General features: G+C 37.7%; 1 protein-coding gene across 4 annotated transcripts in view; it reads right to left on the reverse strand.

Moving 5' to 3' along the window:
- The window catches only part of GALNTL6 (polypeptide N-acetylgalactosaminyltransferase like 6), a 503,056-nt gene that overhangs the window by 257,568 nt on the left and 222,212 nt on the right, over positions 1-23,276 (reverse strand). For all 4 annotated transcript variants that reach the window (XM_026678886.2, XM_087963330.1, XM_087963331.1 and 1 more), the window contains exons 4-5: positions 14,210-14,348; positions 1,528-1,694 (exon numbers count right to left, since the gene is read on the reverse strand). In XM_026678886.2, the coding sequence (XP_026534671.1) occupies positions 1,528-1,694; positions 14,210-14,348 (306 nt within the window). The remainder of the gene's footprint in view (positions 1-1,527; positions 1,695-14,209; positions 14,349-23,276) is intronic.

Consider the following 23,276-nt stretch of genomic DNA (forward strand, 5'->3'; position numbering starts at 1 on the left):
AAGTTTAAAAGCAAAAGTTATATAAAAAAAGAGAAATATTTTAAAATGATAGCCTACTTCCAGGAAAGGCTTTTACCAAATCATTTCTCTTTTTAATATATTAGAGGAAATGTTTGTATGCAAAGGGGATTTCAAAGGAATTTCACATAACATAAATAGGCTTCATATTAAATAGAGATACTCTAAATCTACAAATTGCCCAATCTGCTGATCTCAAAAAGCTAAGAAAGATTGAACCCACTTAGTATTATAAGTTAGATTGGGAGGTTAAAAAAATAGCTTATTGAAATGTGTTTGAATATTAGTAGCTCGGGTTGGTAGTTAGGCTGTTGGTTTGAGCTTCAAGTTTGACAATTTGGTTGCAAACAAATTGCCAAGCTTGGAGTTCAAACCAACAGCCTAGAATAGCTTGGGAATGAGAAAGCATTTCTATATTGAGGCTAAGCAAACCCAATGGACATATCCATCGAGTCACACAGAGTTAAATCTGATTCAGAAGCTTTTTATGTCAATCCATTTCAAGAAAAGGTACACTAGAATGCAATTAGTATCAATGCATTTCACCAGCCTTACTCTGAAACATTGACATAATATTTAGTATCATATTCCAAACTCTAGTTAAAAATGGGATATATTTAAATGGAAATTAACTGTGTTTCACTGTAACCTTATACTTTAATTTCAAGAGCTCTTATTTATGTATTTGCTATATATATGTTGCTTTTCTTCTAAGAAGTAGATAACCATATAAATGGTTATATATGGGAACTGAATCATTATCATAGCATAAGAAATTTTGTACATAATGACTAGTCTTGTGAAAACAATAGACAGATTTATAAACACAGATTTGAATCTCAATCTCTTACAGACCTAATTGAATGCTTTAAATATTGCACTACTTTAGTTCACTAATAGGAGTAGAATAATGAGTACAATGAACATACATAAAATTGTATTGTTAAGTACAAAATTTAGTTCCAAGAAACAATAGATGGAAATGCATCTGACTTTGGAATTATCTCAAAGAACTTTAGGTCACTCATGTTTTTAAACAATTTTTCTTTCTAGTCCTAAAAAAATGAATTTATAACATTGTCATTCTAATGCACAATCCCATTATTAGGGCACAACTATTAATCTGTGTCATGCAATAAAACATAAAAGTTGTAAATCTAATAAAACAGTTTTATTTAAAGGTCAATGTTAAAAGGCTAAAATGACCACTACTATTACTAGTGCATATAAGCATGCAATGCAGATATTCACACTTATCTAGAAAACTACATTCAACTATTTAACTATTCTATCTAAGGACACAGAAGTTTTAAGCCCTCTTTTGTCACTACTACATATTGTGTCATGCTCTGGGAAAAAAAGAACTAAGCAGAATATTTTTTCTAATAATACAAATTTGAACACAAAGTTCCTACATTAAAAAAAGACCTTCCCCAAAGGAAAGTTATAATTTATAAGAAAATTATAATCAGTAAGTGTGAAGTGAATCTTGTTTGCCTTTTACCTTACCTCTATCACTGAAGTCATCCACAAGAATAATTTCTGCTATCAGGCTATTTGGTGTCCTGTTGATAATGCTGTGTATAGTCCTCAAAAGTGAAGTCCAACCTTCATTATGAAATGGGATTATTATACTAGTGTTTGGGAGTTTTTCCAAGTATACCTTGTCCTTACAGCTGAGGATGAAAAAAAAAGAGGTACCTTATAAGAATATAAAAAAGGAGAACGGCATTTTCTTATTTATTACTTTTCCCCCAATATGTGTATGTGTATACACACAGATATTCAAACAGATAATGATTTTTGTAGTGGAAATCCTCTACTACATTATCAATATTTTGGTGAACTATTTCATTTCAGATAACATATAATATAAAATATAAATATGTAATATAAACAATAACTACCACTCAAACTTTTATTTCAGAATTCTCCAAGGCTGTTTTATACAGTATTGTAGACTTCACATAATAAGTTAATGAAGAAAAATACATTCTCAATTCTTTTGCAGATGCGAATTATTCTTCAGTTTTTTGAAAACTCTAATATTATTTTATTTGTATCCCGCCTTCATTATTTTACAAATAACTCAAGCACGTACACACACACACACACACACACACACACACACACACGAACCAAGAAATCTGATAAGAAATTGTTGCCCCAACATCTTTGGGAGGCATGCAATGCAATCCTAAGATGTGTTAATAAAGGGATACAATCAAGATCAAGTGAGGTACTAATACCACTCTATAAAGCCATAGTAATACTGCATCCAGTTTTGGTCACCACACTATAAAAATATGTTGAGACTCTAGAAAAAAGTGCAGAGAAGAGCAACCAAGATGATTAGGCAACTGGAGGCTAAAACATATGATGAATGGTTGCAGGAACTGGGCATGGCTAGTTTAGTGAAGAGAAGGACCAGGAGAGACATGGTAGCAGTGTTCCAATATTTGAAGGGCTGCCACAGAGAGGAGGGGGTCAAGCTATTTTCTTAGACACCCAAAGGCCAGACAAGGAATAATAGATGGAAACTGATCAGGGAGAGATTCAACCTAGAAATAAGGAGAAATTTTCGGACAGTGAGAACAATCAACCAACAGAACAGCTTGTCTTCAGAAGTTGTGGAAGCTTTCAAGAAGCTACACCATTTCTGACTCCCATTTGTCAGAAATGGTGTAGGGTCTCCTGCTTGGATGGGGGGGTTGGACTAGATGACCTACAAGGTCACTTCCAACTCTGTTAATCTGGTAAGAAATATTCAGTAGAATAGGAATGAGGTTTCAGCACATCTATTTCTTGTAGGTATGAAATGGATAACCTGTATCACATAAAAGTGGTTTAACTGAAATGAGAATTATGTAAGTGGTTGTCAGACCATAATATACACCATTTTGTTTAGTAGGAGCTATCTGCTTTATTTACAATTTAATTTATTTTTATATGTGGAATACTATGGTTTTGTAAGGTTTCTCATTTGATTAAAATCAGTTAGTTCCCTACATCATTAGAAGAGGCTCTTTTGAAGATGTGCCTGTTGCCAGAAGCTTGGCTATCCTATTTGCAGGACGGGACTTTCTGTTTTTTACTTCATTGCAAACAGGAAGTAAAATGGTAATAATGTTCAGATTAGGACTAAGTTGAAATGGCTGATTAAAATCCAAAACACTATTTTTTGAATATTTTCAGGTTTTGGATAATGAATATCTTGCTTCACGACCTCCTTGCTTCTGCCCCAGCACAATCGGAAGACTTCGAAGTTATAATAACATGTTATAATGACTAATTTATTTATTCATCATCTCACAATCAAGTGATTCAGAGTGACATGCAACAGTTAAAAACAAAATGTACTAATTAATATTAATATTAAAAACTTTAACATTATAAAAGATAATAAAAAGACATTTTTATTTGGACCATTTGTAGTGAAACAATCTAGGGTGTCTTGTTTAAGCAGGAAATTAGACTACAAGATCTACAAGATCCTTTCCAACTCTGTTATTCTGTGAAGAGTAATATGGGGGATGGAAAGTAAAGAGAAAATGAATAAACTCTTTATTAAGTCCTTTAGTTTTCTTTCAAAAAACATACCATAATTCCTATTATCTTCCAATTAGCTTTCAGTTCAATGAATTGAAAACATCAATTCAACATTTCCTCAACCTAGGGATAAATTGCCATATAGTATCTGCTATTTTAATCATTTTCAGATAGCTACAATTAGGCAGGAAATTTAGGACTGTAAATCTTATATTTTTCCATTTGCATCTAATCTGTGGATAAGTAGAAATTCAATTTATAAAAGCAAGTAAATCAGAATTATTTAATCTCCTTTACCTATTTTCACTCATGTCTTCCTTCATATAAATGCTTCTAATTCTGCAATGTTCATTAAACTGAGCATGCAACCTCCATTGAATGGAAGGATGGGAGAACAGATATTTATCTCATAGGGAAAACTAAATTTGACATGTCTATCTCTGGAAAGTTTGTGTACAGAGGAGTATGGAAAAGGTTTTAAAGAAAGAATTAAGTTACCATTATATAAGCATTATCTTAGCCCAGGGGTCCCCAAACTTGGCAACTTAGCATAGCTGGCTGAGGAATTCTGGGAGATGAAGTCTTAAAGTTGCCAAGTTTGGAGACTTCTGTCTTAGCCCATACAAAAAGGAGCAGGTGAGAAATTACAGGGGTCTTCAACCCTAAACACTCAAAAAGGCATTTGGACCTATTTCCCATAGAAAAGAAAACACCAGGAGCCACAAAACCTGGGTGGGTGTGGCCTACTCCCTCCCACTCAGTCACATGACCTCCCCTTCAGAGCCACACCTACCCAGCCGGTTATCAGGGCAGAGAACCAGTTGTTAAAAAACACTGGGAACCACAAAACCCATTTGACTCTAAAATGATGTCAAATGATGTACTCCCTCTCACTCTCTCTGTATCTCTCTCCCCACTCTCTCTGTATCTAAAGTATAACAAAATAGCTAGCTATATTTGAGAATATAGTTTTCTCTATGCCACACTTTCTTATAATGCATGAGATTATTATAATGGAAGAAATTATCTTGTATTTAAAATACCAACTTAAAAGAAATTTTAATTATTAAAAGTATAGTTCCAGTTAAAAACATGTTTTTTCTTACCTGCTCTTTCATAATAATAAAATTTCAGCAGCCCTTTCTTAAAAAGTCTAAAGGACAACATTTCAACTGCATATAAAGAAAATCTTTATAAAATGTTTTATAGATGGCATTTTTCACCCACAAGGTTGCCAAAGATGTTTAAGGACATGTCCATTAAGTGTTGGAAATGTAATTAGACACACGGTTTGTATTACCATATGTGGTGGACATGCCCAAAGGCAAAAAAATATTGGACAAAAATATATACATGATTGGAAAAAAATGATAAAACAACATATAGGTTTAAAACAACTTGAGCTTTTTAAATGGTAAAATAGGGTTGGCACCATTTCAATAAGTTTATTAAAGTTTATTAAAAAGGTCAATTAAAGAAACTGAAGTTTGTTTGACTCCATTGTTATAGCAATAATATTTTATGCTTGTTACTAGTGGGAGACCAACTACCTCTACTATCATTTAAATCTGTTGTACATATCAACAGATTTAAAAATGCCTTTCTTGCTTTAAAAAGCATATATAGTAAAAAGGAAAAAAACACATAAAAGAGCCAAGTATATCTAGTAGTTAAAGCACCAGACTAGAAATCAGGAGTCTGTGATTTCTAGTCCTGCCTCAGGCATAAAAGGCAGTCACTCTTTCTCAGCCCGATTCACCTCACAAGATAAGGAAAAAATAGGAGGAGGGAGGTGTATTAAATAAATTCTTTGTCTTGGGTTATTTATAAAAATAATAAGAGTGGGATAAAAACTAACCTAAAACTAATAAATCACAAGGGAAATATGTTGTCTACAAAACCTTTAGGAAATAGAGAATAAATGACAAGTACAGGAATTCAGAAACAATTAAAGTAACTCCACGTCAATTTTCAAAGTCAAAACAAAGAGATAATGCAAGTTTCCATTTTCCATTCAATTTTTGACAGTTTTTATAACTATTGTTAGTAATGGGTATTTTAAAGACAGACACAGAGAGAAAGAGCTGACCTTTTCTTTATCAGAGAAACTAGAATGCTACCTGACATCAAGCCAGTGACCAGTATGCCACAGAAAAATACCAGCCTAAAACATTTTAAGCAAAGATTTACATAGTAATTGTCTCATTCTGTCAAAATATTCAATATACGGGAGTTAGCTACAGCCAAACAAGATTTCTTTTTCAATCTAGCTTTGTCAGCTGAACTTGATAAAGCAGTGATAACTAATAATTTGCACAACCATTTGACAGATCTGTACCATTAGTAAGGGTGGGACAAATGAACATAATTTCATCAATGATTGTAGTGCACTGCCTCAAAGCTTTTAGACCAGGGGTGTCAAGCTCATGTCATCACAATGACATCACATGACATATCAGAACTTTCCCCCCCTTCGCTACACTGGGCATGGATGTGGCCAGCACATGACCACAAACATTATATAATATTTCTGTATTAAACTGGAAATTAAAATGCTAATATAAAACTTAACTCACCTGTAAAGCCAGAGAACTGGTCAAAAACTGGTTCCTAAATCAGCTTTAAAGCTGAATAGTATAGTTTAGTTGGTTTGTGTCTGTACAAACAGGACTTGATGAAGACACCAAGGATCAGTTCTGAAATGAACTGTAGACTAAAATCTGTGCCTGTCCTGAAGAAGATTTGCTCCTCCTCTGCAGTGACTTGAATGGCTATATGGGAAGCAATCAAGATGGCTACCAATGCCATGGGAACAAAGGTTATGGAAATGAAGATGGATTTCAAATCCTAGATTTCACAGAAGCAAATGATCTCGTGATCTGCAACACATTTTTCAAGAACATCCAGACCATTTCATTACCTTCATTAGTGGCAGAAATAGCACTCAGATCAATTTTATTCTCTTTAAGAGACGTGACCTTCCCATGATATGCAACACCAAGGTTATACCCTCTGATTTTCTTGCCCCACAACACAACTTACTTGTCACAGATCTAAAAATAAAAGACCATGAGGGAATGAATAAGCAGCACAGGCCTCGAGAGGATCAAATGGTAGAAGTTGCAGGACTACAAAGAAGCAGTGACCGGAAAAATCATATTCCCACCTATTAGTAATGCTACAAGTAACATCACCTGGTCAACACTCTGTGACTCTATCATCACCACTGCCATAGAAACAATGGTAGAATTCAAAATTTTTTACTACTGGTCCTGTGGGCATGGCTTGGTGGGCATGGCTTGGTGGGAAAGGCTTGGTGGGCATGGTTTGGTAGGCATGGCAGGGAAAGGATACTGTAAAATGTCCATTCCCTCCCCACTCCAGGAAAAAAGGTTATTGCAGCCAAACTCTGCTACTAAGGTGAAGTCATGAAAGACAGCTTCCTGTCACCTGTCATATACCATGGCAAAACAGGGCATAGGAACAAGACAAAAGGCAGATATACTCAGTGGTGGGGTTCAAATAATTTAACAACCAGTTCGCCCAGGGTCAGGTTGGCCATCATGGGAGGCATGGCCCATTTCCGTCCTCCAGCTCCACTGCACATACAGGACGAGCCTCTCGCGATGGCCAACCTGACCCTGAGAGAAGCGGTTGTTAAATTTACAAGATAACAGGTATAAGTATATACATAGTTATGAATACATGAAATGGGTAGATATAAGAAAAATAAAAGAAACAATAGGACAGGGATGGTTGGCACGTTGGTTCGCTTATGCACACCCCCTACAGACCTCTTAGGAAAGGGGTGAGGTCAATAGTAGACAGTCTAAGGTTAAAGTTTTTGTGGTTTGGGGAAGAAACTACAGAGTCAGGTAGAGTATTCCAGACATTGACCACTCTGTTGCTGAAGTCATATTTACTGCAATAAAATTTGGTGCGGTTAACCTTGAGTTTGTATCTATTGTGTGCTCTTGTGTTGTTATGGTTGAAGCTGAAGTATTCATTGACAGGTAGGATATTGCAGTGTATGATTTTATATACCATACTTAGATCAGACCGAAGACGGCGTAATTCAAGGTTTTCTAGGTCTAGAATTTCAAGTCTGGTGGCATGGATCCCCAACCTTTCGACGCCGCGGCCGGTTCCGACATCAGCGGGCAGTAACGCGCCGCCATCTTTATGACGAAAGGCGCTCCGTGACGTCACGAAGCGTTATAAAGATGCGCCCAGCTTGGTGAGCTTTTTCGGCAGAAATGGCTTTCACCCGAAAGCTCACGAGCGTGGCGCCGCCATCTTTTATGACAAACACGCTCCGGTGAGCTTTCTACCCGGAAAAGCTCACCAGAAGCGCTTTACCAAAAGATAGGGTTGTTCCCACCGGTCCGCGGACCGCGGTTGGGGACCCTGGCATAAGGTATTCTACAATGAGTAGAGGAGTGGAGAACTCTTCTTGTGAAATATTTCTGGACTTTCTCAACTGTGCTAATATCAGATATGTAATGTGGGTTCCAGACTGATGAGCTGTATTCGAGTATTGGTCTAGCAAATGTTTTGTATGCTCTAGTTAGTAGTGTGATATTACCAGAGAAAAAGCTATGTAGGATTAGGTTAATAACTCTTAATGCCTTTTTGGCTATGTAGTTACAGTGGGCTCTAGCACTTAGATTATTAGAGACAAGTATTCCAAGATCCTTTACAGAGCTTGGTTCATCAACAAGATCTTGACTATTCAGCTTGTATTTTATTTTCTGATTTTTTTTGCCAATATGTAAGACAGAGCATTTATTTGTTGAGATTTGAAATTACCACCACCCAGCTATCTAAGTGGATCCTGGGTGCTGTGCTGCAATGGGGAAACAGGAAACAGAGTGGCCAGCATGAAGGAAGGAGGAAGAGTAGGAAGAAGAAAGAGGAAAAGCGACCTCCTCTTTTCCTTGTGCTGGCTGCTCCATTGCCCATTTCTCCATTGCAGTGTAGCACCCAGGATCCACTTTGATAGTGTGGCTGAATCCTACCACTGGATATACTGTATCAGCAAGGTCTCTCCCACGCAAAAATTTCAAAGCAGCCGGGGATTTCAAGATATTCTGTTCAAGCTCTTTTGAAAAAGTACAAAGAAACGGGCAACACTGAGAACCAGATTCAGTGGCCAAGGAAACTTAATGAAACGGATGAAGGACACACCATGCTTGTTTTCCTTCAACATTGGAAGATGTCCAGCTGTGCCATCAGCATAAAACTGGTGAAAACCAGTGGGACCAGGTACACCTATGTACTGTCTGGAGAAGTCTGGCCAGAAGTGGTCTTCATGAAACAAAAGCCATACCTGTGATGTGGAAACAAGACTAAGTGTGTCAACTATGCATGAAAAATATAGGAACTGGGGTGCAAGAAAAATGGCATCAGGTGCTCTGGACTGATGAGTCAAATTTTGAAATAGTTGGTTGTAGCAGGAGGCAGTTTGTATGCTGAAGGGCTAGAGAACAGTAAAATAATGAGGCAACAGTGAAGCATGATGGAGGTTCCTTGGAAGTTTGGGGCAGTATTTCTGCAAATAGAATTGGTCAGGATCAATAGTGTCCTTAATGCTGAGAAATACAGGCAGATACCTATCTGTCATGCCAGGGAAGTGGGTAATTGGCCCCAAATTTATTCTGTAGTAGGACATCAGCCTAAACATATAGCCTTCATCAAAATATTGTACATAGGACTGCAGAAGCTAAGTTTGTACAATATTTTTGATCCACCTAATATCAAACAGCCTTTTATTAGAACAAATAAAATAAAATAAACCAAAACATAAGACAATACAACAATAGACCCATGAATTGTGGGTTTTATTTCAGTTAGAAGTTGTCCTACAAATTCAGGTCTTGTCTGAGAATGACGGTGCCCTTGGCAAGCCATGGAAGCTAAAACTAAAGAAAATTACTTCTTACGAAAAACAATTAACCAGTGGAATGGGTTGCCTTCAGATGTTGTGGGTGCTTCATCACTGGAGGCTTTTAAGAAGAGACTTGACAATCAGTGGTCTGGAATGGTAGGGTTGGATTAAAAGACATCCAAGGTCCTTTCCAACTCTATTATTCTGTATTAGCTTCATAAAATAAAAATGTTAATGGAAGAACAAGGACCAAAATGTTGATGCTCCCATTAAGTCAGCACTGATAACACCTTATTTCTGGGGTCTCTCAAGAAATGTCATGGCCATCTGGCTATCAGTTGGCAAAAATCAAATTTGCATGAATAGTTCAATAAATTCAATAGGAGAAAGTGGCAGTTCAGCTTCGTTGTGTCTCAAATGATTTTTTTATACTGTTTCATTTGGCATAGTTTTGAAGACAAGTAGAAATCAGAATAGCCTTTCAGAGCAAAGCTATTATTCATTGCTTTTTTTAAAAAATCATGCCAACAATGCAATAGAATGGTCTATAATTAGGTATTAAAATCCCATATAACTAGAAGTACTCTTGGCCAAAGGGAACTGCTGTAGATAATTTCAGGTGATTTAAATTAGTTTTTCCAGCCAAAACCAAAATATTTAAAATTGATAGATAAGATAAAATGCTGTTAATTTGTTCCATTGATCATTTGAAAGTGTTTAGAGATTAATACATGGATTTTCAAGGTTTCACACTTTCTGTTCTTGAAAGAACTTTTGATGTTTTAAAAATTTAGATAAGCATCTTTAAAAACTGAAAATAAAAACTTTTATCAGTCTTTCCCAATCTGGTACTTTTCTAACTCCAAAATTATTGTCCATGCTGGTGGAATTCTGGAAATTTAAGTCCTAAAATGTGAAGAAAATGGCTGAAAGACTGGGACACTTAAACAAACAAACAAACAAACTATTCCTCTAACTTGCAAAAAAAACCCATCACAATCTTGCTCTTCTCCCACAGCAATTTTACAACATCTGTCATGTAAGAATCATCACAAGCTCTACTGTGACCATGCAGGCTAGGGCTGAAATTATTTTTCAACTTGTTGTGTTGCTGTTGTTATAATAATTCTCCTATTTAATCTTTTCATGACAATTAAAAGCTACTATGCGAATGGTTTAGGACTGGTATAATTTTTTTCTATTTAAAAAAGTCTACCATCAATCTACCCCAATATACTTCAATGAAACTTGTAAGTAGAGTATGGTTGGTGCTCTGATAGTATGACATATCATTAAGAAAGAAGAGCAGGATAAGAGCCAGACACAATTGGTTTCATGGAGCAGTACTCTGTGGAAGCATGCCCAGCCATTTCATAACTCAACACCTGTAGATTTGGCCCTAATCTATCTTGACTGCCGAATGCATAAGAGCTTCACTGGCTTTACATAAGAACAGAAAGGACAAAGCAGAATAAAATGTATGGAGAAGTAGATGGAAACTAAGAACTGTGGGCCAACAATCAGGGCTCATCAGTCCTGGTTATGTTTGGATGAAAATTGAATACTTTCATCCAAATACTTTGAATACTTTCATCAGTTGAGACTTTCAAGAAGAGATTGGACTGCCATTTGTCAGAAATGGTGTAGGGTCTCCCGCTTGGGCGGGGGGTTGGACTAGATGACCTATAAGGTCTCTTCCAACTATGATTATCTGTATCTGTATCTGTAAGATACTTGTGTGTATTTAGCTGTAAGTAGTCAACCAGCAGATCTTTTGACAGTCCAATAAGGTGTACCCATTTGTCTGTCCTGACTAGTCTTTTTATTCAATTTCCTGAAAACTGTGGCTGTTTGTTTGAATCTACTCTGTTTATTGTACCTTGGGTGTCAAGAAGGATCTTCACATATTTCAAACCCTGGGGATGGACTGGATTAAGACTCTATCTATTCAGTTTGATTGTGAGTATCTCTACAAATTTCAGTCTCAGATGGTTAACAATTTTTCTGAAACATCTGGACTAAAAACGGCAGAGATGCTGGTTTTGATTTATGCCATTACTTCAAGAAGATTTCTGGGAAATATTGTCCTCTTCAAATCAAACAAGAGCAGTCCAACAACATCTTACTCAAATCTATTTGAACCTATTCAGGTGGACTGCACTTATGTTAACAGCCGGTTTGCTGGTTGTGAGCGCGCACCTCTTTGGGGCTGTAACACAGCTTCAAACATGCAGCTAATCTACTCAGGCAGCTCCGGTGATTACAGCAGGGGCAGCGCTGAACTCAGCTGGGCAGCACGGGCAGGGGGAACAAGCAACAAAGTTAGTGATATATGGAAAGGATACCGCAGGGGTGGATGGGCAACCCCAGCCAGTGATCACAACTACCGGTTTGCTCGAACCAATGTGACCAGGCAGCAGCCGACCACTGTATTCAACATCTAGATTACTAGGAAAATGCTATAAGGGTCCTCTGAATTTTCTATATTTATTTTTCCATAGATTTACTTTTATTTCTACAGACAGGTAAATGCAGAAAATTCAGTGGACTTGGCTACACTTTCCTAGTAATTTAGGTATTGGATAATTTGAAACATATCTGAGTCAGATCACACCTTGAAGTACAAATCAAATCAATAGGACAACATTATAATAGCTTCTTAGACTTCCTGGGCAATTATTAAACAGATAATGAACATATTTGATTAATTTGTATCTTTTGTTCATCAATCCAGAGTAGAACTTTGTATATTTCAACCCAGTGAAAAATAGGCTCAGGTTGCTACTAGTATTTCCTATATTCTGCCATTAATATACTGTATGTGAACAAAACTTTCACAATTCCCTTGTATTAGATGACGGGTCACCAACCTTTTGGACTTCAGGGACCACCAAACTCATACTTTTAAATCCCAGACTACTAATATGATTTTTTTTAAAAAAAAAGATAATATATTTAATATTTTTTTTAATTTTTATATTAATTATAAATTTAATATTAAAAAGTAATTATATATATATAAATGCTTATTTAATTATAACAAAATCATAAATGCTTAATCATAATTGTGGGGCAGAGCAAAGGAAAAGGAGGGGCCTCTCTCATCCTTTGGGAAAAAAGAGGGGCCTGGAGGCTGGGAAGATCTGGATGGGGAGGACCGACTCCCCCTCAAACGGAAGGAAAACAGAGCCCCCCCCCAATCTGGTCTCCTGTCATTTCATATCTCCTCCAAGGAAGAGGAAACCTCTCTCTCCTTTGCCAGGTGTGGCTGCCTGGAGTTGGCGGAGGGAAGAAGGGCTGGGCTGGAAGTGCCGAGGAAGACGGGTTCCTAATAACCAGGCAACACCGCCCCTTCAGCCTCCGCACATGAAAAGTCCCCCCCGAGGCTAAGCTCCAGGATTCTCCTGCTGCTTCCAAGCAGAGAAGGGTCCCTCCCTATGTAGAGGCCAAAAGGGGGGATGTCGAGCCCAGCAAAGCTCTTACCTGCACAAACAGGCTGGTTATTAGGAGCCCGTCTTCCTCAGCGCTCTTTTGGTCTGGGCATTTGGTCTCCCCCCACCCCACCCCATGCCAAAGGAAAGCCAGCCAGGCTTCTTCTTCCCTCCAAACCTCCCCCCTGCTCCCTTCCCCCACTCAATCCTACTTCAGGACAGAGGAGAGCATGCTGGAAATGTGTGTTGGCATTTCCAACACACATTTCTCTGGTGCTCGCCCGCAATTCTTCGTGTTCCTCCAGCCCTGGCTTGCTGAGGGGGGGAGCACCCCTGATGTCTCTGCTGCCCCCCACATGGCCCCATCCATCGCTGCCTAAGGAAGGCACAGGAAAAGAAAGCAAGCAGAAACATAGTTCTCACTGAGGCGAAAGAGCGGAGATCGGCACAGACAACAAAAAGCAGCGCTTTCAAAGGTGGCTGTTTCCATCTTCTCTTGCCTGTGCCTTCTTCGATCTCCACTCTTTCACCCCAGCGAGAGCTATGTTTCTGCTCGCTTTTCCTGTGCTTTTCCCGGGCAGTGATGGCTGGGAGAGGGGGGCAGCAGAGCAGAGCGCTGAAAGGATGAGAAAACTGATGCCGCCCCATTCTGGACCTCTGAACTGGATGGTGAGCACAGACTTGCCCACTCCACCTCCTCCCACCACCAGCAGCCAGTACTTTCCCTGCCCTGGGCCATTCCTACAGCCCACAGAAGAGTCCAGGCCAGGAGAGGTGAGCTGGAAGGTGTGGGAGTGCCACAAAAATGCAAGAAGCACAGTGCTCCTGCACCTTCTGGCCATCTGCATTGCTGCTTCAGCCTGCCTGTGCCAGTAGTCCCCTCTTGCTGCAACAGCACCATCACCTCGTCCTGGCTGGCGAGGACTACGCTGCTTTTTTCAGGTTTACAGGTGGGGGCCAGCGGGTGGGTGGGCCTGTGGGTGGCACAGCGTTGTGTTCCCGTGCAGCCTGGATTAATTGCTTTGAGGTGGACATTTCTCTGTGGCCCACCAAAATTTTCTCACGGACCACCAGTGGGCCATAGCCCACCGGTTGGCTCACCGGTTGGCAGCTGCTGTATTAGATAGCTAAGCATTGTCTGCAATAAAATAAGAAAAACCATTTTCTTATGCATTATAAAAACTATAAATAGAAGAAGAAACATTTAACATTAACAGCTTCACACCATTTCTCACCTTCCATTGAGATTCAGATGCTTCTATGTAAGAAAGTGAGTACAAAGATATTAAATGAAAGTAATAATAATCAAACTTAGTGTACCTACTTAGGATGTCGAATGTCTGGCAGTGATCGTTCCAAGGCTATATTGTTGCTTACAAAAATATTGAAACCGTTTTCCCGATAAGCAGAATCATCACTTTCTTCTTCTGTGACAGGATATGGCTTCCCTTGCTCACCTTTCCCTGAAACGGTATTAAATCAAAATGTGATCAGGGATGAACGAGATCTCAGAAACGGTTAGCAGTTTTTCCTGTAAATTAGAATGTGGCAAGTCTGTGCCAAGTCAAACATGAACTTGACAATTCTCAAGCTGTCTTTCTATATCATAAGGTGAATTTTTCCCCATCTTAAGCAGGAAAGTAAGGAATGACAAGCAGGAATTTTGGCCTATTATATTAAGACTTATTTTTACACAGAAGTATTGTAACAATTTGTCTGCGTTATTATTATTGTTATTTTCCCTAAATACAGCTGTTCAATCAAAGCTGAAGTATTTTGTGGCATTAAAAATATTGTAAAACTGTCCGTTCATGTATATATGTTTATATGTATGTATGTATGTGTTCTATCCACACATACTGATGGATACAAAAAGCAATAGAATTTTGGTGTAATCCGTTTTATTAACAGTTCTTGAAATATACTGTACAGTATTGTAAAGCCAGAAAGTTAAGTTTCTTGAAAGAAGTTTTGCTCCAGTAGTTTGTTATCAATATTAAATGCTAACTGGAAAGGACGAACCCTTATTTTTTTTTAATTTAATGGTATAGAATTAGAAAATAGTCAGAATGGACTAACCATTTATATGAATACAGGATGGGTATGGCTACTTTAAGAGATGAGGAAATGACCACAAATGTGATCAGGCAGCTTTTCCTTCCGAAGTATTAAGAAAAATGCAGAAGATGATCAATCAAATATAATTTAATCTACTTTCCTATAGTTCCAGTACTTTTTTTTATCAAGGAAAACCATGGATAATGCATTTACTTTAGTAGCAAAATAGAACCTTATTTTACAATTATACAGTTATTGTAAGCCACTCAGAGTCACCTTATCAAGGAGATGGGCAGCATATAAATTTAATAATTGAAAAAAAATAACTGACATTAACTTTTTAGAAAGCCATTTGAAGAAGCAATGAAAGATAATGCATTCAGCTAAGGTTTGTGCCATAGCAGTGATGATTAAAAAAAACAAAACATTAGACTTGAACATAACATAAACACACTTCATTTCAGCTGTGAATAAGCTTTTATTTTGGATTTCCTTTTCTTTTTTTCAAGTCTGAGACAAGTTCCTGCATCTTTCTTGGCAATGTTTTTTAGAATATGGTTTGCTGTTGCCTTTTCACGAGAACTGAGAGAGAGAGCAGTTGGGCAAAGGTCACCCAGCTAGTCACGAACCCCCAGTTTCTAGCCTGATGCCTTAACCATTACATTAGACTTGCTTTCTTTACTCTTACAGATTATACTTCCTCCTCCAGGATATCTGATCCCGTTTCTGATAGGTCAGCTTCCCCATTTGTTTAAAGTTTTTCTGTATATTCCTGTCATCTTTCTCTGATTGCTTGTTGGTCATACAACTCCTGCCCATCTGACCACAGCCTTTCTTGCCATAAAGAGATTTCTGGCTTTCTTTACTTAGGTGAAACAATCTCTTGTATGACCTCTCATGGTAGCTTCCTCTAGTTTCTTACAGTGCTTAGCCCAGTAATGTTCTTTATCTTTTCTTGCCTCTTTTTGGAATTTTGCTTTTAAGCTTTATATTTTTTTTCCTATCACCAATGGCTTTTGCTTTCCTTTTCTCTTCTGCAGCTTCTGTTGTTCTTCTGATATACATCTGACCAATTTCTTTTGGTTTTTTTGTATGTAATATGTTCATGGCTTACTTCTTTTTGTGATGTTAAGTGGTTCAAATCTGTTCTTAACTTCAACTGCATATGCCGGGTGAATCTACTCAATGTCAAATTTCTGAATCGAGGGTGGCCATTTGACACTGTAGCATCTGAACTTTACCTTTGCAACTGAGTTATGATCTACGTCAGGCAACATTTTCACAACGAGGATGGAACTTTTCCACTTTTTTTGGCAAAATATGTAGTCAATTTGTTTTCAGTGTTCACTATTTGGTGAAGACATTGCTTGGGTTATTCAAACTATGTATTCATTATGCTTAGCTATTATTTGTGATATAGCTGAATCAGTTGTTCTCCTGCTTCATTTCACTCAACAAGGCCAAACTTGCCCATTATCCCTGTTTTCTCCGTTTTTCTCACTTCAGCAATGAAATCTCTAACAGCATTGCTAATGTCTTTCTTTGATGTTTGTTTCAGAGTTTCCTTAATTTCAGCATAGAATTCTTAGGTGTTCTCTACTGCTGAGTCTGTGCAGTGGAAGTGTAAATTTGCAGAATTGCCATGTTGTGAAGTTTTTCCATTGATCTGTATTGCCATTACCTTATCACTGACTGTTCAAAAACTTTCTATAGTTCTGCCCACTTTTTAATGCAGTATGAAACCCACTTCTCTTCTTCTGTTGGTTTGAGTGCCAGAATAGTATATAATGTGACCATCAGAGTTGAAGAAACCACAGCCAGTCCAATGAACTTCACTGATGCCTAGTATATCAATGTTGAGCCTATTCTTAATGCTATTTCTTATCAATTGTTCTCTGGTTAAGTATAGTAAAGTTGGTCCAAAGTTGGTCACCTAAAAATCCAGTTATTTTGCAATTAAATGTGATAAATCCATTCCCAAATGTTCTTCAATCTTCTTATGTAAAACCAATTTATCAATTGTCACACCGTCAAGTTTCTGCTACTATAAAATATTGCAGGTTTGAACTTCAGAGAAGGGTGTGGGATAAACTCAGTTCTAAGTCTGCAAATTTTAATTCTGTAAAGATCATATTTCTTTCCAGTGAATCTACTGCTTTCTTTTGTGAGTCTAATTTATCTGTAATTAGATGCATCTGAATATTTTCACAACCACTGTCATTTCATCAAACTTTTAAAAAAGTATTGCATATTATCAAACAGTATTTTTTCAAGTATCAACCATATTTGCTCGTCTGTAATTGTTACATTGTTGCTCTATGTAACTTGGCAATGATAGGCAAAAGAACGTAAGAATCTTCAGAATGAAAAACAGCTTAAAAACAACACAGATATTTCATGGATATTGTGATCCAAAATGAAAAGATTTAAAAAATAATCATCTTACAAATTATTAAAATGTAAAAACCCTGTAGTGTGAGTCCAATATAAATGTAAATCAAGTGAAAACACTTGAAAACACTTTCATTACCCCAGAATATGTGGTGTTTTCCTTACAAAAAAGCAAAAGTTATTCAGAACAACTTTTCTAAAAAAAAGGGAAAGAGAAAAAAAACAGATAATGTTCACTATGGAGTTAAAATAAATAAACATTCAACCAGCTAGTCAACTTTTAAAGATAAAAAACAAAATAAAACAAAAAAAGACATGAAACCCAGGCCTGCTTAAGTCCATGAGTGTCCGAAAGCTGTCTTAAGTGGTCCCTTAGCATTTAAGCACTCCTAAGCGCTTCCATTCAACACAGGAGCAGCACTGCCAAAGAACCAGCTTTGGAAGCAAAATTGGAAGATTGTTGGCAGGAAAAAGAAAAGTTCCTACCGTTATTGAGGAGGAGTTCATTTGATTGCTCTTTCTGATTGCCAGATATTTGAGACAGGCAAGATCAAGAAAGAGGCAAATGCTAGGAATGCTTTTAATTGTAATAAGGAAGAACAGCAAAATCTTGAAGCTTTCTCTCAGACCATTTTATATAAGACAACATTAAATCAAAGTTATTTTGACCATATTTCTCATTCTTTTCTTTTTCTCAGGACTGAATAATGTTGTCTTGAAGCCCTAATTATCCTGCGCATACTCCATAAAATATTATACTTTCCGCATCCTTTCTATTGTGAAAATAGTGTGTGTAGCATTATTCAGTGGAAAGTTTGCAGCTGTCACTTAAGCAGTTTTCCATAAAAAGATGAATCAAAAGATCTATGTCAAATGCAGGAAATCAAATTCCAGACAGTTCAAATTAATATATATGTTTATTTGTTGCTAAAGCACACAATAAGAATCTGAATCTAAGCCAAAGGGAGTTGGCGGTAGATAAGTCAATGGAATTCAAGATATCTTGTGGGCACAAAGGGACTTGAGACTGATGACACTTTTGACCCCTCCCTTGGGTTCAGCCTACTATTCCAGAATTATTAAAGAGATGTCTATCTGCTGTCCCCACACCCCATATATTTTTATATTCCTGACTGCCTTGCGTCAATTTTATAAGAGATGGTGTTACCTCCAAGTATGAAATCAACATATATATTTGTTACTATTCAGCAAGGAAATATCAGCTTGTTATTTTATAATCCAATTGTTTACAACACGATATTGGAGAGAAGAGAGAAATAAACGCTTGTGTGAGTCAACTGATAATTTTATTCTCAATAAGTTAGTGTCTCCCTGAAATTAAATAGAGTAGTAATTCCTGTGATCATAAGTGTGTGATAGAATATCCTAACAAAATTCCTTATGTCATGTCAAAGATGATCCATCTCTTGTACTATCCACACTGATTGGAAATGTGGGATGCATTCATTCTGGAGATTCAGAAAATTGAACGTCAGACCATATGCTTGCCAGACAAATGCTATGCCACTGAATTATAGCAGAAGTACCTGAAGCACAGCAAAGAAGAGGGAAAGAAAGATTCTTGATTTAAAAACAAAGAAAACCAAGAATTAGTGAGCCAAGAAAAGAAATATTATTCCTTCATGCTGGTACAGATGTATAATAGCATAAAAATGTCAGGCTATCAGACAAATCAGTACCGTTGCCAGGTATGCTAATTATCAAGTTAATTGTTCAGAATGAAATCCTACGTAACAAACAATCCCCACCCCCGAATTTCCTTTAACTTGCAGTATTTTGCATGTAATGATATACAAGTAAAGTATAAAAATTTCCATGTATTAATTAGAGACATGAGGGACGGTGAGATAGGAAGAAGAGAAAGATGTGTGTGCTTTTAAATTTTTTTATCTCAACATCATTCAAGTACTTATGTCTTTGTGAACACACAAACGCACACACACACACACACATCCTTTTCTTTCCTTTTTCTTGTTAGCTTATATCTTATATTTAAACAGACTGAGACATTGTGCAATCAGGGAGCCTTTCTTTGATGGATGGGCAGTGGCAGGCAGTACTGGGAGTGCTTTTGATCAGTTTCAGATTATGCACCAGTTGCCCCCACTTTAGGCCACAAAGCCCTACGCTCATCACTCACATGATTCCACATGGATTATTGTAACATGTCTACATAGGGCTTCCCTTGAAAATCATCTGGAAATTTCACATGCTGCAAAATGTGGCAGTGTGGGCAATTATGTGTACACTTGGATCAATGCACCTCTTCTCCACAAGCTAGATTGGCTACCAGTTTACTTCAGGGTTCAAGATGCTGGTAATGACCTATAAAGTCCTGAATGGCATGGAATTTATTTGAATTATTTGAGGAACAGTCTCCTCCCAATCACTGGTACCTGTTCTATCAGGTGCAGCAGAAAAGGCATGTTGAAGTTCTGCTCATAAAGGAATGTAATATGAGGGGGCATAAGTGGGAAATCTTTTCTACCATTGATGTTTGTCCTTTGGAGCATCATTACCCCTGAGACTAGATAGGCCTCAAACTTGCTGACTTTCCAAAAGGAGCTAAAAATATGGCTTTGCCATCTACCTGTGAATCCAGAAATGTGGATATGGAACCTGTAAGTTAGGGAAGTAGTTAGGGGAAAAAGTGATTCTGCTTTTCCACAAATTATGGTTTTACACTTATATAATTAATTATAATTATAGTTTTACTGTTTTTGATGCTTGCAATGGTTTTTGTTGTTATGTTTTCTTGATTATTGTTGTATTAATCATTTTCAATCTCATTTATTGACTAGAATCACATATGTGGGATGGGCAACTATGTACCGTATTTGCCGGCGTATAAGACGACTGGGCGTATAAGACAGCCCCCAACATTTCCACCACCAATATAGTTTTTGTTATATACTCGCAAAGTAGTAAAGACCCCCCCACTCTGGAGGCATGCTTTCAAGGCAAAAAGTCGCCTCATACGCCGGCAAATACGGTAAGTTGTAACACTTGGGGGATTCTGGATATAATTCTTGATTGACACCCCCCAACCCCTTTCCCAAACTACAAAGCCACCAAATGCTTTTAGAGAGGCAGCTTCGCCTTTTCTCAGGCTGGCACCACCTTCCCTTTCTTTGTGACAGCCACGCATGCCATCGGACTCCAAGGGGGGGATGGACAGCCGCCAAACTCTCTCTCTCCTCTCTCTCTCTCTCTGTGTGTGTGTGTGTGTGGTGGAGGGCACTGCCATTCTCTGGCCTCACGCTTCGGGTTTAAAGTCGCTTGGCGGTTCCCAAGTCAGCATGCGCGCTGGCCGGGAGACGCGGCGCCGGGTGGAAGCTCGGTGCAGGGGAGGCAGATCTTTCTTAAGCGGGAGGGGAGGAGGGGACAAGAGGAGGACGGGACGGGACAGGGGCGGAGGAGGGCGCTCGCTAGCTCTTCCACCGCCCACCGGACCCTTTTTTCTTCCCAAGGGGCCCTGGAAAGCAGCTCGGGAGCCGGGTGGCCCTGCCCAGCGGGGTCCCATCAGGAACTTCCTGAGGACACCCCCCGCCCCAAGCACAGCCCTCCCGGTCTTTCAAAGAGGGAGGGAGAAGCGGAGGAGCAAATTGCCGCCCGCCCGCTGCCCAGAAGGAGGGGCGCCACAGTCCACCCCCACCACCTTCTTCCCCCACTCCCGGGCCACGCGGCTCGGGGCTGGCTGGGGCTAAGCGCCCGCCAGAGACCCTCCCGCTCCACCCCCACCCCACCTCCAGATTGGCCTCCAAGCGCCCGAGCCGGGCGGAGGGTGGGTGGGTGGGTGGGAGGAGGAGGAAGAGACTTCTGCTGGGCTTGAAGGGGCTTTCGCAAGTTGCGGAGCTCCGCCCGTCGCTCTTGCACCGAGTGACAATGAGGTTGAGCCGGCGTATAAGACGACCCCCCCAACTTGGAGGCATGTTTTTAGGGCAAAAAGTCGCCTTATACGCTCGCAATACGGGTACATTTTATCAAATAAATAAATAACGTAAGTGCAACATGTAACCATGCATCATATTATGATTAATGAATAACAAATATTAATGGATGATAAAAGTTAGGATCATTATAATAAAATAATTGATATAATTCATCTTATGTCAAAAAGATTTGATAATTGTACATTGTAATCCTATATACGTAGAAAAAAGATTCCACTGCATTTAATAGGATTTAATCTCATCTACAAACAAAATTTAGATAGAATTTAAATTATTTTAAAATTATCTTTTAAAAAATAATTATTTAAAAATAATTAATAAATTATTTAACACATAATTTAAGTTACATACATTTAATTTCAGGGTACCCACAGAATTGCTGTGTAAACTGCTGATTAATCAGCTGTTTGTAACTCAGCAACTAACTGATCTATTACTTTAAAATAAAGATGTATATACAAAATTTCTCCCAAAAAATGATTTGGGAAGATGATAATGACTAAACACACTGGAGAAATACAACTTTATGATTTCCATATATTTCAATATGAGAAATAAATATAGATAGAAAATAGTATTAACCTCAAGGTCTTCAAAATATTTTGACTGTTATACAGTTGATAGCCTCATATATTTTCATTTTTCACTATGTATTATATAAAGAATCAACTTAGTTTGATGAAAATTTAGTCAAACATTAACTATTAACTTCATTTAATTTTTAAAATGAATTATTAAAATGTCAATTTATCTATTAAGCTAGAAGTAATTACTATAGGTAATCCTATAGTAATTTCATTTCATGAAAATTATATGGTTTATCACACAGTCAGCCAGATGTTCAGACTGGATTTGTCTAGATTTTGATATGTGATTTGATTATGGTGATGGTGAGACTTATACTAGTTTTAGGAGTGTTGTAACTATATAACAGACATTGTCATTTGTGTATTATTTTTGTCTATAATGAAAAGAAAAGTATATCATAAATCCATATTAACCTTTAAAAACAATTTAGCACTTACAGTACTCATGTTTCAACAGACACAATGAAAGTACAAGTACATTTTTTAAAATAAGAAAGACTTAATGTAGACCCAATATCCTCATTTTAGAAATAAGGCCTGCAGTATAGTTTGTCCAATACATGTCTGAAGTGTACAATGAGAGATAAGAAACCCTGGATGGTCTTATGAAATTATAACACTATCACCATATAAAGGGCTTGTGTTTCAGCAGCTAACTGAAAAATGAATTCTAGTTTTGTAGCCAGAGGTACACAATACATCTTCTATTTAGCCAAGATGACAAAACTGCTCAAATACCATTTTCCACTTAACGTAAGAACCGGGCGCTTGGTGATCTCCCAAAGCCAAGTCTTCTGAACTGCAAAGAAATAAGTGTCTGAAAAAGTACTTATCAACTGTCACATTACAATAGTTGTACTTTGAGTAATTCCCTGACTAGTATGTTTATAGGAAAGGAATTCACCACTTGCTTGGGCAATCAGACCTTTTCACCTTAAGGAAGGAGCAATGCTTAACAAAGACATGCTGCAAGGATATACCAAAAGGCAATTTGTGTGTGTGTATGTGTGTGTGTGTAAAATTTCCCTTTCTTAGACTGTTGATTGTAAAGGAGGAAAGCAGAACTTATTAAAATAATTAAATACTTTGTATTAAAATAAACAGAATGTAACATATCAAAGGCAATAGTCATCTTCAGATTGCTTTCTTCATGCATACATTGCCATTATATCTGTCCTTTTGTCTATCTACTTGCTTACCTCCGTGCCTATGGTAAAAGTGGAAAACTGAAAAATTATCTATTTGTTCATTTTGATATTACTATTGCTGTCATAGGATTAATTAAACCTAGCATTGGGCACACAAGTCCACTTGACCATGAAATTCATGAAATGAATAACTTTTTGCTTGATCTCAGACTAATCTTTTTTGAGTTATGATG

Source organism: Notechis scutatus, chromosome 4, assembly GCF_049901735.1.
Source record: "Notechis scutatus isolate UNSWTSFEM ecotype Mainland chromosome 4, rNotScu1.2, whole genome shotgun sequence".
Classification (NCBI taxonomy): Eukaryota; Metazoa; Chordata; class Lepidosauria; order Squamata; family Elapidae; genus Notechis; species Notechis scutatus.